This window comes from Blennius ocellaris (assembly GCF_963422515.1).
Source record: "Blennius ocellaris genome assembly, chromosome: 14".
In the NCBI taxonomy this organism is placed as follows: Eukaryota; Metazoa; Chordata; class Actinopteri; order Blenniiformes; family Blenniidae; genus Blennius; species Blennius ocellaris.
In genome coordinates this window covers 26,660,844-26,675,178 of record NC_137663.1, presented here as the reverse complement: position 1 = coordinate 26,675,178, position 14,335 = coordinate 26,660,844, and the positions used below count along the sequence as shown (strand labels likewise).

Sequence of the window (14,335 nt, the reverse complement as noted above, 5' to 3'; positions counted from 1 at the left end):
TTATAAATTACATTAAAGTACTTTAATTAAATGAATAATGCAATTAAATTAAGCTACTTAAATTAAAAATAATTATAAATTACATTAAAGTACTTTAATTTAATTAATAATGAAATGAAATTAAACTACTTAAATTTAAAATAATTATAAATTACATAAAGTATTTATTAAATGAAGAATAAAATAAAGTACTTAAATTAAATTGACAATTTCAAGTAAATTTCGATAATACACTGAAATTAATCTACTTCCATTCCACATAAAATATCGTAAATTAAATAAAATGAATAACAAAATGGAAAAACTACTCAGAACCTAATTACTGAGATTAAGTGACAGTGAGAATAAAATGAAATTATACGACTTAAAATTTCCTCACAATTGAAAGATTCAAAGCCCGTTTGGTTAAAAACACTGAGGTGACGACATTTAAACATTAAGAATGAATTTATTGATTTATTGACAATAAGCAGATTATACTGTATTTGTCAACGCTGGATTAAAAAATCTAACTGATGAAATTAAGCAAACAAAATGTTTTTTAAAACGGAAATAGTTTGAAAGAAAAATGTGAAGCAGCTCAATAGAAAAAAGCCAAAGTGGTAAAAATGTCGAGGTTAAAAATGGTGATTAAATTAAAACTAGACTAAAAGCAAAAAAAACATTTAAAACAGCCTGAAATGTTTTCAATAATGATTTTATGCAAGTTCAAAAATGCAATAGATTTTTTTTTAGGTTCAAACTATATACTCTTTTTTTCCCAATTAATAAAATGTATTGAATAAATTGAGTCCGTCTCGTTCAGCTGACAGGAAGTGTGACGTGGTTCAAAGCCTCTTTCACACCAACGTCTTCACAAACGTCTGAATTTACTCCAAAGTCACTTTTTAACCCATTTCTCACCCTCGCCCCCCCAGACCCCCCCCGACCCCCCCGACCTTTGTTCTGCTGCCTTAGCCTGCAGCATTCCCATGGTGGAGGGGTGGTGTGTGTGTGTGTGTGTGTGGTGGTGGAGGGGTGGTGGGGGGGTGGGGGTGGTAGGGCGGTGGGGGTGGGGGAGGTGGGGGGGTCCATCCTTCATCCCCTCTAAAGCTTTTGTGTGGGGGGCCATGAAGGCCGAGTTGTTGGATCAATACGAACATCCATCAGTTACTGAGGGACAAAGACTCTTTATGAGCTGCGAGTGGGAATGAACTCCTCCTTTACTCCTCCTCTTTACTCCTCTTTACTCCTCCACTACTCCTTCTGTACTCCTCCTTTACTCCTCCTCTTTACTCCTCCTTTACTCCTCCATTACTCCTCCATTACTCCTCCTCACTCCTCCATTACTCCTCCATTACTCCTCCTTTACTCCTCTTTACTCCTCCACTACTCCTTCTGTACTCCTCCTTTACTCCTCCATTACTCCTCCTTTACTCCTCCTTTACTCCTCCTTTACTCCTCTTTACTCCTCCTCACTCCTCCTCTACTCCTCCTTTACTCCTCCTCTACTCATTCTGTACTCCTCCTTTACTCCTCCTCTTTACTCATCCTTTACTCCTCCTCTACTCCTCCATTACTCCGCTATTACTTCTTTACTCCTCCTCTACTCCTCTATTACTCCTCCCTTACTCCTCTATTACTTCTTTACTCCTCCTCTACTCCTCTATTACTCCTCCCTTACTCCTCTATTACTTCTTTACTCCTCCATTACTCCTCCATTACTTCTCCTTTACTCCTCCATTACTCCTCCATTACTTCTTTACTTCTCCATCACTTCTCCTTTACTCCTTTGTTACTCCTCTATTACTTCTCCTTTACTCCTCCTTAACTCCTCTATTACTCCTCTATTACTTCTTTACTCCTCATTACTTCTCCTTTACTTCTCCTTTACTCCTTTGTTACTCCTATTACTTCTCCATTACTCCTCCTCTACTACTCCTCCTCCTCTCCTCCTTCGCGGTTCGGTGATCAGGAAGGTGAAGCATCGACGTCGTTTCTGCTCCTTTATGTAATTTCTCTGTTTCACATCGATTAACATGAATAAATACTGAAGTGATATCAGGTGTGTGTGTGTGTGTGTGTGTGTGTGTGTGTGTGTGTGTGTGTGTGTGTGTGTGTGTGTGTGTGTGTGTGTGTGTGTGTGTGTGTGTGTGTGTGTGTGTGTGTGTGTGTGTGTGTGTGTGTGTGTGTGTGTGTGTGTGTGTGTGTGTGTGTGTGTGTGGAGGGTTTCCTGTCACAGAGGGCGTTCTCATTATGAAGGCAGCAGCGAGCGAAGGAGGTTCTTCAGGAGCTCTGAGGGGGTCTGTGATGGTCTGTGATGGTCTGTGATGGTCTGTGATGGTCTGTCAGGGTCTCTCAGGGTCTGTCGGGGGTCTGGGTCTCGGGGGGTCTCAGGGGGTCTGGGTCTCTCAGGGTCTCTGAAGTCCTCCTCCCTCAGTAACTGGAGACTTGAATCAAAAACAAACAGTTGAAGAGGAACGGAGGGATTTTATCTTCTCATGATGAAGCTTTTCTTCTGTGTGTGTGGACTCCTTCTCTCAGGTAGGACCATTCCTCCACTCCTCCACTCCTCCACTCATCCATCCATCCATTCACTCATCCATTCATCCATCAGAATGTAAACTTCCTCAACTCCAGTTTCTTCCATTCGTCTCAATAAAAACCAACTAATAATTGTGGGGTAGGATGGAGTCCGAACGGCAGAGAGAACCTCCAGACGGATGAACGTGTGACGCCTCCAGTTGTTTACAGGAAAAGAGGAAACGTTGATTCGTGGGTCAAACAATGAATGACCTGAAGATCTGCTGCCACTTCCTGTGGCTAATGCTAATGCTAATGCTGGAAGGTGACACGATCAGTCAGTCCTGCTTGAAGAAGCTACAGAATGATTCTTAATTCCAGTGGAAAGAGTTTGTTTTCTGGATTATGGAGGAACGAGGTCTGAACGGTGGCGTCCGTCCTACTTCCTGTCTATGTCCATCCTACTTCCTGTCTACGTCCGTCCTACTTCCTGTCTTCAGGACAGACAGAGGCTGTACCGTCCAGACACGTCCTCTCCTCCTTTAAAAACCGTTCCTCTGCACTCTGGGCTCCGTGGCAGCGGGACTGAGGATGGATTGTTTTGTTCTGGGGCGGATGCTCGGCCTGGGGGTGTGTAGGGGGTGTAGGGGGGTGTGGGGGGGGGGGGGGGGGTGTAGGGGGGTCCAGTGGTCGGAGCTGATGTTCCTGAGACCTCGCCACTTCCTCTCCTGTCAGGAAGCTGCTGGATTCTCCACGTTTCCTCCAGCGAGCTCCTCCAACTGCACAGGAAGTGAAAACAATGGAGGCGGCAAACAGGCTTTGTTTGTTGGTTTGTTGTGGGGGGGGGGGTGGGGGGGGGGGGGAGGGGGTGATGGATGGATGGAACTGATTTGATTAGTTTGTTGATGAAATAATAAACTGTGATCCAGTGAACCCTGGAGTGTTATGATACAAAATGAAGTTAATCTCCCCAAAAGACTTTCACTCGTCTCAGACTGGACGACTTGTCGTCTCTGACTGGACGACTTGTCGTCTTTCTCTCATCTCTGACTGGACGACTTCTTGTCTTTCACTCGTCTCTGACTGGACGACTTCTCGTCTCAGACTGGACGACTTGTCGTCTCTGACTGGACGACTTGTCGTCTTTCTCTCATCTCTGACTGGACGACTTCTTGTCTTTCACTCGTCTCTGACTGGACGACTTCTCGTCTTTCAGTCGTCTCTGACTGGACGACTTGTCGTCTTTCACTCGTCTCTGACTGGACGACTCGTCGTCCTTCACTCGTCTCTGACTGGACGACTTGTCCTTCACTCGTCTCAGACTGGACGACTCGTCGTCCTTCACTCGTCTCTGACTGGACGACTCGTCGTCCTTCACTCGTCTCTGACTGGACGACTTCTTGTCTTTCACTCGTCTCAGACTGGACGACTTGTCGTCCTTCACTCGTCTCTGACTGGACGACTTCTTGTCTTTCACTCGTCTCTGACTGGACGACTTCTTGTCTTTCACTCGTCTCTGACTGGACGACTTCTTGTCTTTCACTCGTCTCAGACTGGACGACTCGTCGTCCTTCACTCGTCTCTGACTGGACGACTTCTTGTCTTTCACTCGTCTCTGACTGGACGACTTGTCGTCCTTCACTCGTCTCTGACTGGACGACTTCTTGTCTTTCACTCGTCTCAGACTGGACGACTCGTCGTCCTTCACTCGTCTCTGACTGGACGACTTCTTGTCTTTCACTCGTCTCTGACTGGACGACTTCTTGTCTTTCACTCGTCTCAGACTGGACGACTTGTCGTCTTTCACTCGTCTCAGACTGGACGACTTCTTGTCTTTCACTCGTCTCAGACTGGACGACTTGTCGTCTTTCACTCGTCTCTGACTGGACGACTTGTCGTCTTTCACTCGTCTCTGACTGGACGACTTGTCGTCCTTCACTCGTCTCTGACTGGACGACTTGTCGTCCTTCACTCGTCTCAGACTGGACGACTTGTCGTCCTTCACTCGTCTCTGACTGGACGACTTGTCGTCTTTCTCTTGTCTCTGACTGGACGACTTGTCGTCTCTGACTGGACGACTTGTCGTTTTTCACTGTCTCTGACTGGACGACTTGTCGTCTTTCACTCGTCTCAGACTGGACGACTTGTCGTCTTTCACTCGTCTCAGACTGGACGACTTGTCGTCTTTCACTCGTCTCTGACTGGACAACTTGTCGTCTCTGACTGGACAACTTCTCGTCCCTGACTGGACAACTTCTCGTCCCTGACTGGACGACTTGTCCTCTCTCACTCGTCTCTGACTGGACGCTGTGACTCCTCAGGTCTCCGGGCCAGAGCGGAGGAGACGCCGCCCCGTATCGTCCACCAGCCGTCGGACGTGGTGGTCAGAGCCGGCAGTCCCGCCACGCTGTCCTGCCGGGCCGACGGCAGCCCGAGGCCCGCCATCCAGTGGCTGCGGAACGGCCAGCGTCTGGACACGTCGCGGCCGGACGGCGGCCTGCAGCCGCTGCTCCTCTCCGAGGGGAGCCTCTTCTTCCTCAGCGTGCAGGCGGGCAGGGCCCACGAGGGCGTCTACGCCTGCCTGGCAAGCAACGCCCAGGGCAAAGCCCTCAGCCGCAACGCCTCGCTGTTCATCGCAGGTCAGACTCGCATTCCTTCACCTCCGACTGTCAGAACTTCCCCCTGAACCGGTCAAACTTTACAGTTGTCCAAGTAGCTGGAAATCCTGTTGTTAGTCACCTTGGACCGATTGTCAACAAAGCCTCAGAGGTCACCTTCGCTAACCCGACCCTGTGGCTGCAGCTCTGCAGGAGGACTTCAGCGTGCAGCCCAGCGACGTGGAGGTGGCCGAGGGGGAAGTGGCCGTCCTGAACTGCACCCCTCCGCTGGGACACCCGGAACCCAACGTTATCTGGAAGATGAACGGCGTGCCCATCAACACCAGCGACCACCACTACACAGTAGGTGATATCTGATAGCAACAGTTCGCCTTGTGGCACATCGGCCGCGAACTGAGCAGCCGGATGGTGATACGATCAGTCTGGGATTGTTTGGTGACGAAAATCTCCCAGAAGGGGTTTTTTCCTCTTCAAGACTCGAACCGTGACCTTTGACCTGCGACTGTGCGCAGGAGCTGAGCGGGAAGCTGATCGTGGCCCCGGCTGAGAAGCAGCACTCCGGCTCCTACGTCTGTGTGGCCAGTAACACTGTGGGGGAGAGACAGAGCCGGGCGGCCCGCCTCTCCGTGCTGGGTGAGACTGACCCCCCCCCCCCCCCCCCCCCCGACCCCCCCATCCCACTGGCTGTGTCTCATTCTGACCCCCTCCCACCTCCGCTCCATCCTGCAGCCCGGCCGGTTCTGCTGCTCCGGCCGGAGAACGTGTCGGTGAGACCGGGGGAGTCAGCCGAGTTCTACTGCCGGGCCAAAGGAGACCCCCCCCCCACCGTGGTGTGGAGCAGAGAGCAGGGCCCCCTGCCCAACGGCAGGTACACAACAACACAACAATAATACACACAACACAAACATTTGCATATCTAAGCTGTAGGGTTTAATGTGTGTGTGTGTGTGTGTGTGTGTGTGTGTGTGTGTGTGTGTGTGTGTGTGTGTGTGTGTGTGTGTGTGTGTGTGTGTGTGTGTGTGTGTGTGTGTGTGTGTGTGTGTGTGTGTGTGTGTGTGTGTGTGTGTGTGTGTGTGTGTGTGTACAGGTACCTGGTGAACCCGGACCACACCCTGCAGATCCACTATGTGACCACTGAGGATTCTGGGAGATACACCTGCACCGTGGTCAACGATGTGGGCGTGGCCTCTGCCGGCGCTCAGCTGCTGGTCGAAGGTGACTTTGTTTTTTTCTTTGATTTGATTTTCTCATCAGGCTCGTTGGAAAACGACTCGAATCTTCTGGCTGAAAGACGTGAAGAATAAAAGGAATGAATGAGAATACAAGTACAAGTGGAGTACCAGGGGCATGGGTTGAGATTTCCTGGTTTTGGACAGGTGAAGCACTGTTGTTGGTCCCGGACCCAGTTCTAAACCCCATTCTAGGTCCAGGACCGGTTCTGACCCAATTCTAGGTCCAGGACCCAGTTCTGATCTCGTTCTAGGTCCAGGACCGGTTCTGACCCAATTCTAGGTCCAGGACCCAGTTTTGATCTCGTTCTAGGTCCAGGACTGGTTCTGACTCTGTTCTAAAGTCACATTGATTTGGAAACAGAACCATTGAAGCAGGAACTTCAGAGGCGGGTCTCGGGTTTGAATCTTGTCCTGTGTTTATTTGGCAGAGGCTGACGACATGGACCAGAGAGACCTGGACCAGAGAGACCTGGACCAGAGGGACCTGCACAGAGAGCTGTCGGTCCTCCGAGTTTTTCTGGACGACGTGTCCATCGAGGCCCCCGGTTCCAACGTATCCCTGGTTCAGTGGAAGGTACGACCTGGTCTCCAAGACCTGGTCCCTGTGAGACCTGGACTCTGAGACCTGGACTGAGGAGTCTGCAGGTTTCAGGACCAGTTGAGTTTCTCACCACTTTAGACTTCATGTTGAAGATCTGAGGTGAAGAACAAACAGCAGTGGTGCCCAGTCCCTGCTCTGGGAACCCCTGCTCTATAGAATCACTACTGAGGCACTGGTTCTGGTCCGGTCTGACCCAGGTTCTGGTCTGGTCTGACCCCAGTTCTGGTCCGGTCGGACTCCAGCTGTGGTCCGTTCTGACCCCGGAACCTGTCTCGTCCCTGCAGCTCCAGGCCCTTCCCGCTCAGCCTCACTTCCTGGACGGGTTCGAGGTTCTGTACCGCTCGTTGCTGCCGGCCTCCTCTGACTGGAGGCCTCAGAACGTGAGCCTGCCGGGCCTCCGGACCCGGGTGGGTCCGCTCCGCCGGGGCTACAAGTACGAGTTCAAGGTGCGTCCGTACGGCGGCGGGCTGTACGGCAGGGAGAGCAACACCCGGCACCTCAGAGTTCCCGAGACCGGTGAGTTCCCGTCGGACCGGTGCCAGGTTCTGGTTCGGGCTCTGGTTCTGACGGTAGGACCTGTGTTTCAGTCCCCGGCGCGGCGCCGCTGGACGTGTCCATCGCCGTCAACCACCAGCGCAACGACAGCATCCGCCTGAGCTGGCAGCCGCCGCCGCACGACACACACAACGGCATCATCCAGGGATACCAGGTACTGTGTGTGTGTGTGTGTGTGTGTGTGTCTGTGTGTGTTATGATCCTATGTGTGTGTGTGTGTGTGCAGGTGTGGTGTGTGGACTCTGAGCAGCAGATCTTCCAGAACTGGACACTGGACAGCAGCAGAGACACTCTGGACATCCGGTCTCTGGCCGCGGGGCAGCGCTACTGGCTCAGCATGGCGGCGGTGAACGGCGCCGGCGTGGGCGAGCTGAGCGAGCCGCAGGGCTTCGTCATTAGTGAGTGGACCTGTGTGTGTGTGTGTGTGTGTGTGTGTGTGTGTGTGTGTTCCACGCCCCTCACCCCCCTGCTCTGCTCTCAGACCCCCAGCTGGGCGGAGTCCCGGACCGGGACAGCAGGAGGGGGGGTCTGTACCCCGTCCTCGGCCTGCTGCAGGACCCGGTGCTGATCGGATGCGTCGGCGCCTTCCTGTGGTGCGTCCTGATGGCGGCCGCCGTCTACCTGTTCAGACGCCGTCGCGGGACCGGCCTCCTGCCAGGGCCCCGGAGGAACCACGGTGCTTTCAACCGTCCGTCTGCCCCGAGTCAGAGTCAGAGGCCCCGCCCACACGCCAGAACAACGCCGCTTCACGTGTACCGTGGCGTTTTTTATCCGATCGCCATTTTAGGAGCCCGATGACGGTTTGTTTAAACGTCGGTTCCAGAGTGGAGGGATTTTAAAACGGCGGCTCAGGTTTGAGGTGGGGACGGGCAAAGACGCATTTTTGCGGAGAACAAGGATGACCACTGATGCTAGCTATGTGTTCAGTGAGTCACAGCGCCCCTAAAGGCCTGGCAGATGTACTACACCGTGTCGAGCCGTGTTCATATCGGCGTGTGGACGGAATTATTTTTAAGAACAGCAGGGAGAAAGAGAACGTACGTTGTTTTGGCGGGCGTGGACGGGGCCCCGAGCCCAGAGAAACCAGACTTTTACTGACTCGGGTGTTCTTCCGCAGGCCTGCGAAGACTCGCCGGTGAAGATCTCATCATCAAACACAGGTAAAGAGGAACCGAGACCTCAGAGACGTTCCACATGTGAATGGACGAGCTTCGTTATGGAGTAGAACCCAGAATCTAACCTGCAGCAATCTGAATTGTTGGTTCTAGCGCAGATCTATCCTCCTGTGAGGTACCACGCAGTAGAACGTGACTCGTTTCTTTGTCGTTTCTCCTGAAGGATGGCAGCTCCTGACTCACCCTGGATCTCTGGAAGCTGGAGACCTGCCTTCAGCCACAAGTACCAGGACCTCTGGGCCCAGCGTCAGAACCACCCGGGGCTCAGGAGCACCAGTGAGTTCTTAGGGGAGGAGATGAAGGTGGAGACGGGGTGTCAGTCCTTTGTTTGTTGGGGTCACACTGCCCCTACAGGCTAATCAGGGGTATTGAACACTCAGGATCCAGAATCCAGTCCAGGGCTCAATCTGAACTGGATTCTTTTCAGTCCCTTGAAGAGTCGAGGTCGTCTGGAACCCATTAGGATGGCGGAGATAAGTCCAGCGTACCTTTTAACCCCGTTGTCCTTCACCGTCGTCCGTCTCCTCAGGCCTCCCGGTCTCGTCGAAGAAGGACGGCGGCTTCCTGGACTCGGCCGTTCCCATGGTGACGGACAGCTGTGGCGTCTACGGGACGTTCTACGTGGACCTGCGGGGCAGCAGTCTGAAGACCTTCAACAGTCCCGGGCGCTGCCCGAAGAAGCCCCACGGTCCCCCCCCCCAGCAGGGGGAGGAGAGCATCCAGATCTTCAGTCCGCCCGTCTCCAAGTCGTCTCCGCTCTGCAGCCGCGACGCCCTGGCCTGGAAGCACGCCATCCGACCGCAGCCCAGGATGGGGGTGCTGAGGGAGTCCTGGGAAAGGAACTGCAGCAAGCAAGGTGAGTGGGGGTGGGGGGTGAGGGTGGAGGTGGAAGGGGGGGGGGGGGGGGGGGGGTCGACATGTTTCATATCAGCGTATCTCCCTGACAGAGCTGCATGCAGTCAACAGCGTCCCGCTGCTGTCCAGGACCCAGACGTGTCCTCAGAGTCTCTACGCTCAGCGGCTCAGTCACATCCCAGCAGGATGCTACGGTAAGGACACACACCGGGGGGGTCGGGGTGGGGGGTCACATCCTAGCAGGATGCTACAGTAAGGCCACACACCAGGGGGTGGGGGAGGGTCACATCCCAGCTGAACACCACACTCTCAGGGGGGGGATTCAGTGACGCTCACCTGGCATCTCATGTGTCTCCAGACTGCGGGGGGGCGGCCTCCGGGCGTCCTCGCCTGCTGCAGTACTCCGCCTCGCTGCAGCTGCTGGACATGCTGCCCCCTCCTCCTCCGTGGCCTCCGGGGGGCGCCGCCGACTCTCACAGCCTGTCGTCAGACGAAGGGTACGAACCGCCGCTTCCTGCCAAAGGAAAGACTTTACTGATCGGAGCGTCACTGCGCGAAACGCAAACAGGAAGTGATTGGTGACTTTTAGAAAACATCTTCTGTTGCTCGTCACGGCTTTGACTTTGTGTTTTGATAACTTGGAGGGGTCAGAGGTCATCCAGAGGTCAGCCAGAGCGTTTAACCCTTCACGCGTTTGGTCCGCAGCTCCAGTCGCTCCACCAAGCTGACGGAGGACATGGGCTCCGTCCAGTCAGTGTGTCCTCCATCAGGCCGCCACGTTCAGCCTGGAGTCGCCCCCGACCCCCCCTCTGAGTGCTACCCCGACCCCGGCACGCTGACGCCTCGGGACGCCACCCAGTACCTGGAGCTGAGCCCCACCCGGTACCTGGAGCTGAGCCCCCGCCCGGAGCGATGCAGGTAAACGAGCTCCTACATGACGATGTCATATCAACATGGAGTTAGCTTACCATGTGTCCCCCCTTGCTGTGAGCAGCATGCTACCAGAGCCGCGGCCCCCCCTGTCCCGATATGGCGCCCCCGCCCGGGGCTACAGGCCCGGACCGGTGGTGGAAGAAGAAGAGGAGGAGGAGGAGGAGGAGGAGGTGCTGGTCGACCTGCGCCGCGCCCGCCTTCAGAGCACGCCGTCCTCCTGCTACAGCGACTGGGAGGGTTCCCTGTGGAACACCTGGAGCTCGGTGGGGGGGGTGGGGGGGAACCCGGAGAGCAGCGCGCGCACCAGCCTGATCAGCAGCGTGGACAGCTGCTACACCTGCGACAGCTCCACCTGCGACAGCGCCACCTTCAGCCGCCTGCTGGCCGCCGCCGCCGACAGTCTGAGTGGGGCGTCGCTGTCAGGTGAGGGTGTAGGGGGGGCGGGGGGGGGTGGAATACGCTCTATTCTCCTCTAATTTGTTTTTAATGACCGACTGTCAACACTTAAACCAAAATCAACATTTTCACAACAAAGACTTTTATTCTTCAGTAGGAACATGAAGGATTCCAGTTCATCCAAACTCGTCAACATGTGACCAATTAAAAGCGAGATCAGCCGTAGGGTCTAGAGCAGCTCGCAGGCTGAAGAAGTGCCCCCCCCCCCCGGTCGAGAGAATCGGTCCCACCTGTCTGGGTTCTGCACGTAGAGTTCCAGAACGGACGTCCACTTCCTCCAGGACCCACCTGGTGCCTCGGCTGCCTTTTGCTGCCGAGGCTGCCAGCCGTTTCCGGTCCTCACCTGTTCCAGCCGCACCTGCCTCGGCTGTGATTGGCTGCAGCAGAAGGTGGAACGGATATCCTGGAGTTCCGCCGCTGTTGTGTTTCCTGCTTCCTCCACTAGATGGCGGCATTTATCCAGGACTGGTTTTCTTCTTGGAAACACTAAAGCGGTTGAACATGAACACAGAGGAGAGTTTAAACCAGGGGGGGCCACACTTCTTCAGCCTGCGAGCTACTTTATAAAACGACCAAGTCAAAGTGATCCCCCCACTACAAAAATGCAAAACATATATTTATTTTCAAACATATTGAGGATTCTTTATATGTACAATGTAAAACGATGTACCTTGCAAAACCGTATGAACCAATATTGTGCAACACGACATAATTAACTAGGAACATTTCTTGTAACTACCGGACTTTACTCTGATTCTTTGGTATTGTGACGTCGACTGGCAGACGAGACAAACGCACCTAGATGCCGTTAGAGGAGGACAGACCAGAGCCTGATGCTGGGAGCCCAGCCAGGACCTCATGGAGTCAGAGAACCTTTAGAGAACCTTAGAGAACCTTTAGAGAACCTCCAGCGGAGCTTCTTTTCTCCATGAGGGGATGAGGTGGTGAGTTCAGGTTCGATACTCAGAGTTCAGCTTGTTTTCAGTTTCTTATGAAGTGACATCATCAGTCTTAGTTCCAGAAGCTTCTTCAATCTGCTACCAGAAGCACCTCGGGGTTCCTCAGGGTTCCTCGGGGTTCCTCGGAGTTCCTCAGGGTTCCTCAGAGTTCCTCAGGGTTCCTCAGAGTTCCTCGGGGTTCCTCGGAGTTCCTCAGGGTTCCTCAGAGTTCCTCAGGGTTCCTCAGGGTTCCTCGGGGTTCCTCGGGGTTCCTCAGGGTTCCTCAGAGTTCCTCGGGGTTCTTCAGGGTTCCTCGGGGTTCCTCAGGGATTCTCAGAGTTCCTCAGGGTTCCTCAGGGTTCTTCAGAGTTCTTCAGGGTTCCTCGGGGTTCCTCAGGGTTTCTCAGGGTTCCTCAGAGTTCCTCGGAGTTCCTCAGGGTTCCTCAGAGTTCCTCGGGCTTCCTCAGGGTTCTTCAGGGTTCTTCAGGGTTCCTCAGACGCGGTACAAGCCGCCGTCCTGGTGGAGAGTCACGGTGTTGATCAGGCAGGATAAAAGATGTCTTCCTCTGTGTGTCCAGACTTTTCCCCGCCGGCGTCCCCCCTCAGCCTGGGGGGCCTCTACCCGCCCCCCCTCCCCCCCGACGGGGCCTGGCCGGGGGGCCCGGAGCCACTTCCTGCCTGGGACTGGAGCTCGGCCTGGGTGGAGGAGATGGAGGCTCAGTACAGAGCGCGGTGCCCCCCCTTCCAGCAGGAACCCCCCCGGGGCCCAGCCGCCCAGCCGAGACCAGGGGGGGTCATGAGAACCTCACAGGAACCGGAGTCCAGAAGGTTCTGCTCTCCGCTGGAACACCAAGAACCATATTGATATTTAATGTGAATCTATCTATCATCTATCTATCTATCATCTATCTATCATCTATCTATCTCTCTCTCTCTCTCTCTATCATCTATCTATCTATCATCTATCATCTATCTATCATCTATCTATCTATCTCTCTCTCTCTCTATCATCTATCTATCTATCATCTATCTCTCTCTCTAGGAAGAGCAGCTCTATGAAATGTAAATGTGTTGAGCCTCTGCAGGCTTTTATTTTTAGGAGTTTATTTCAGGTGTTTCTTCACTGAAGGTTTATTTTGGTTTATTAGTGAGAATCTGAGCCGTGAAATAAAAAGCTGTTTTCTCCACGAGGCTGAAGCTCAATTGTTGTTTTTGTTTAAACCCTGGAAGGAAAGGTGCGAACGAACGAACGAACAAACAAACAAACAGACACTTCAGCTGCTGCGGTGGCGTGAGGATGAAGCAGAAGCTCCGCCCCCATGAATCTAATGTGATTTTCAGCAGCTGAACACTTCACTCTTTATTCCACAAGTAATCTGGCCTTGAGAAGAGGTTTGGTCTGTTTCACCTCACGAGCTGCAGAGGAGGTCAGTTTATGAGTTGGAGGGGAAACGTGAGGATCTGAGGGACGTTCTAGTTCTAGTACATTGAGTTGGTGCAAAACAAGGAAAACCTGAATAATGAAGATTTAACATCCTGGTTTAAACTGCAGCTCAGCAAATACTGGACTCTCTGTGTGTGTGTGTGTGTGTGTGTGTGTGTGTGTGTGTGTGTGTGTGTGTGTGTCCTGCCAAAGGGATTAGCCTTCATCTGTCTCCCTCACTAACGGCCATATGTTTTCTATATAAAGGCTGCAGCTCCATCCAGCAACACACACACACACACACACACACACACACACACACACACACACACACACACACACACACACACACACACACACACACACACACACACACACACACACACACACACACACACACACACACACACACACCCTCAGCTCAGTCTCATCCCTCCATCATGAAGTGATGATAAAACACAAAATGACAGCAAGGATTTCTAGATGTAGTGCCACTGCTTCAGTGTCTGAAGGTCATGGAGGTCATGACGGTCATAGAGGTCATGAAGGTCATAGAGGTCATGAAGGTCATGAATGTCAAGAGGTCATGGAGGGCATGAAGGTCATAGAGGTCATGAAGGTCATAGAGGTCATGAAGGTCATGAATGTCAAGAGGTCATGGAGGGCATGAAGGTCATAGAGGTCATGAAGGTCAAGAGGTCATGGAGGTCATGACGGTCATAGAGGTCATGAAGGTCATAGAGGTCATGAAGGCCATGACGGTCATAGAGGTCATGGAGGTCATGAATGTCAAGAGGTCATGGAGGGCATGAAGGTCAGAGGTCATGGAGGTCACAGAGGTCATGAAAGTCATAGAGGTCAGAGGTCACGGAGGTCATAGAGGTCACGGAGGTCGTCCACCTGAAGCACCAGCTCAGCCGCATGTCAGCAAATCGTTTTTTTATTGTACATTTACAAAACATCGAGTACAAAAAGTTGCTCACACTTCTTTTTTTTTTTTTTTACTTCATTTTTCCAAAGAGTAAATGTAAAGTTCATCTTACAACT

The 14,335-nt window shown here is 52.8% G+C and overlaps 1 protein-coding gene across 2 annotated transcripts; it reads left to right on the top strand.

The window, feature by feature from the left end:
• The first annotated feature begins 2,305 nt into the window (after positions 1-2,305).
• On the top strand, positions 2,306-13,055 carry robo4 (roundabout, axon guidance receptor, homolog 4). Of its 2 annotated transcripts, XM_080509565.1 has the most exons (19): positions 2,306-2,523; positions 4,824-5,141; positions 5,305-5,462; positions 5,633-5,753; positions 5,850-5,988; positions 6,208-6,335; positions 6,781-6,926; positions 7,238-7,469; positions 7,541-7,662; positions 7,735-7,906; positions 7,990-8,184; positions 8,626-8,668; positions 8,847-8,959; positions 9,213-9,539; positions 9,631-9,732; positions 9,897-10,035; positions 10,244-10,456; positions 10,533-10,894; positions 12,444-13,055. In XM_080509565.1, the coding sequence occupies exons 1-19, from the start codon at positions 2,481-2,483 to the stop codon at positions 12,728-12,730; spliced, it is 3,360 nt and encodes a 1,119-aa protein (XP_080365691.1). In that variant the 5' UTR covers positions 2,306-2,480; the 3' UTR covers positions 12,731-13,055. The 2 variants fall into 2 exon arrangements, with proteins under 2 accessions (XP_080365691.1, XP_080365690.1); XM_080509564.1 differs by having other exon boundaries at positions 7,541-7,906.
• The last annotated feature ends 1,280 nt before the right edge of the window (positions 13,056-14,335 follow it).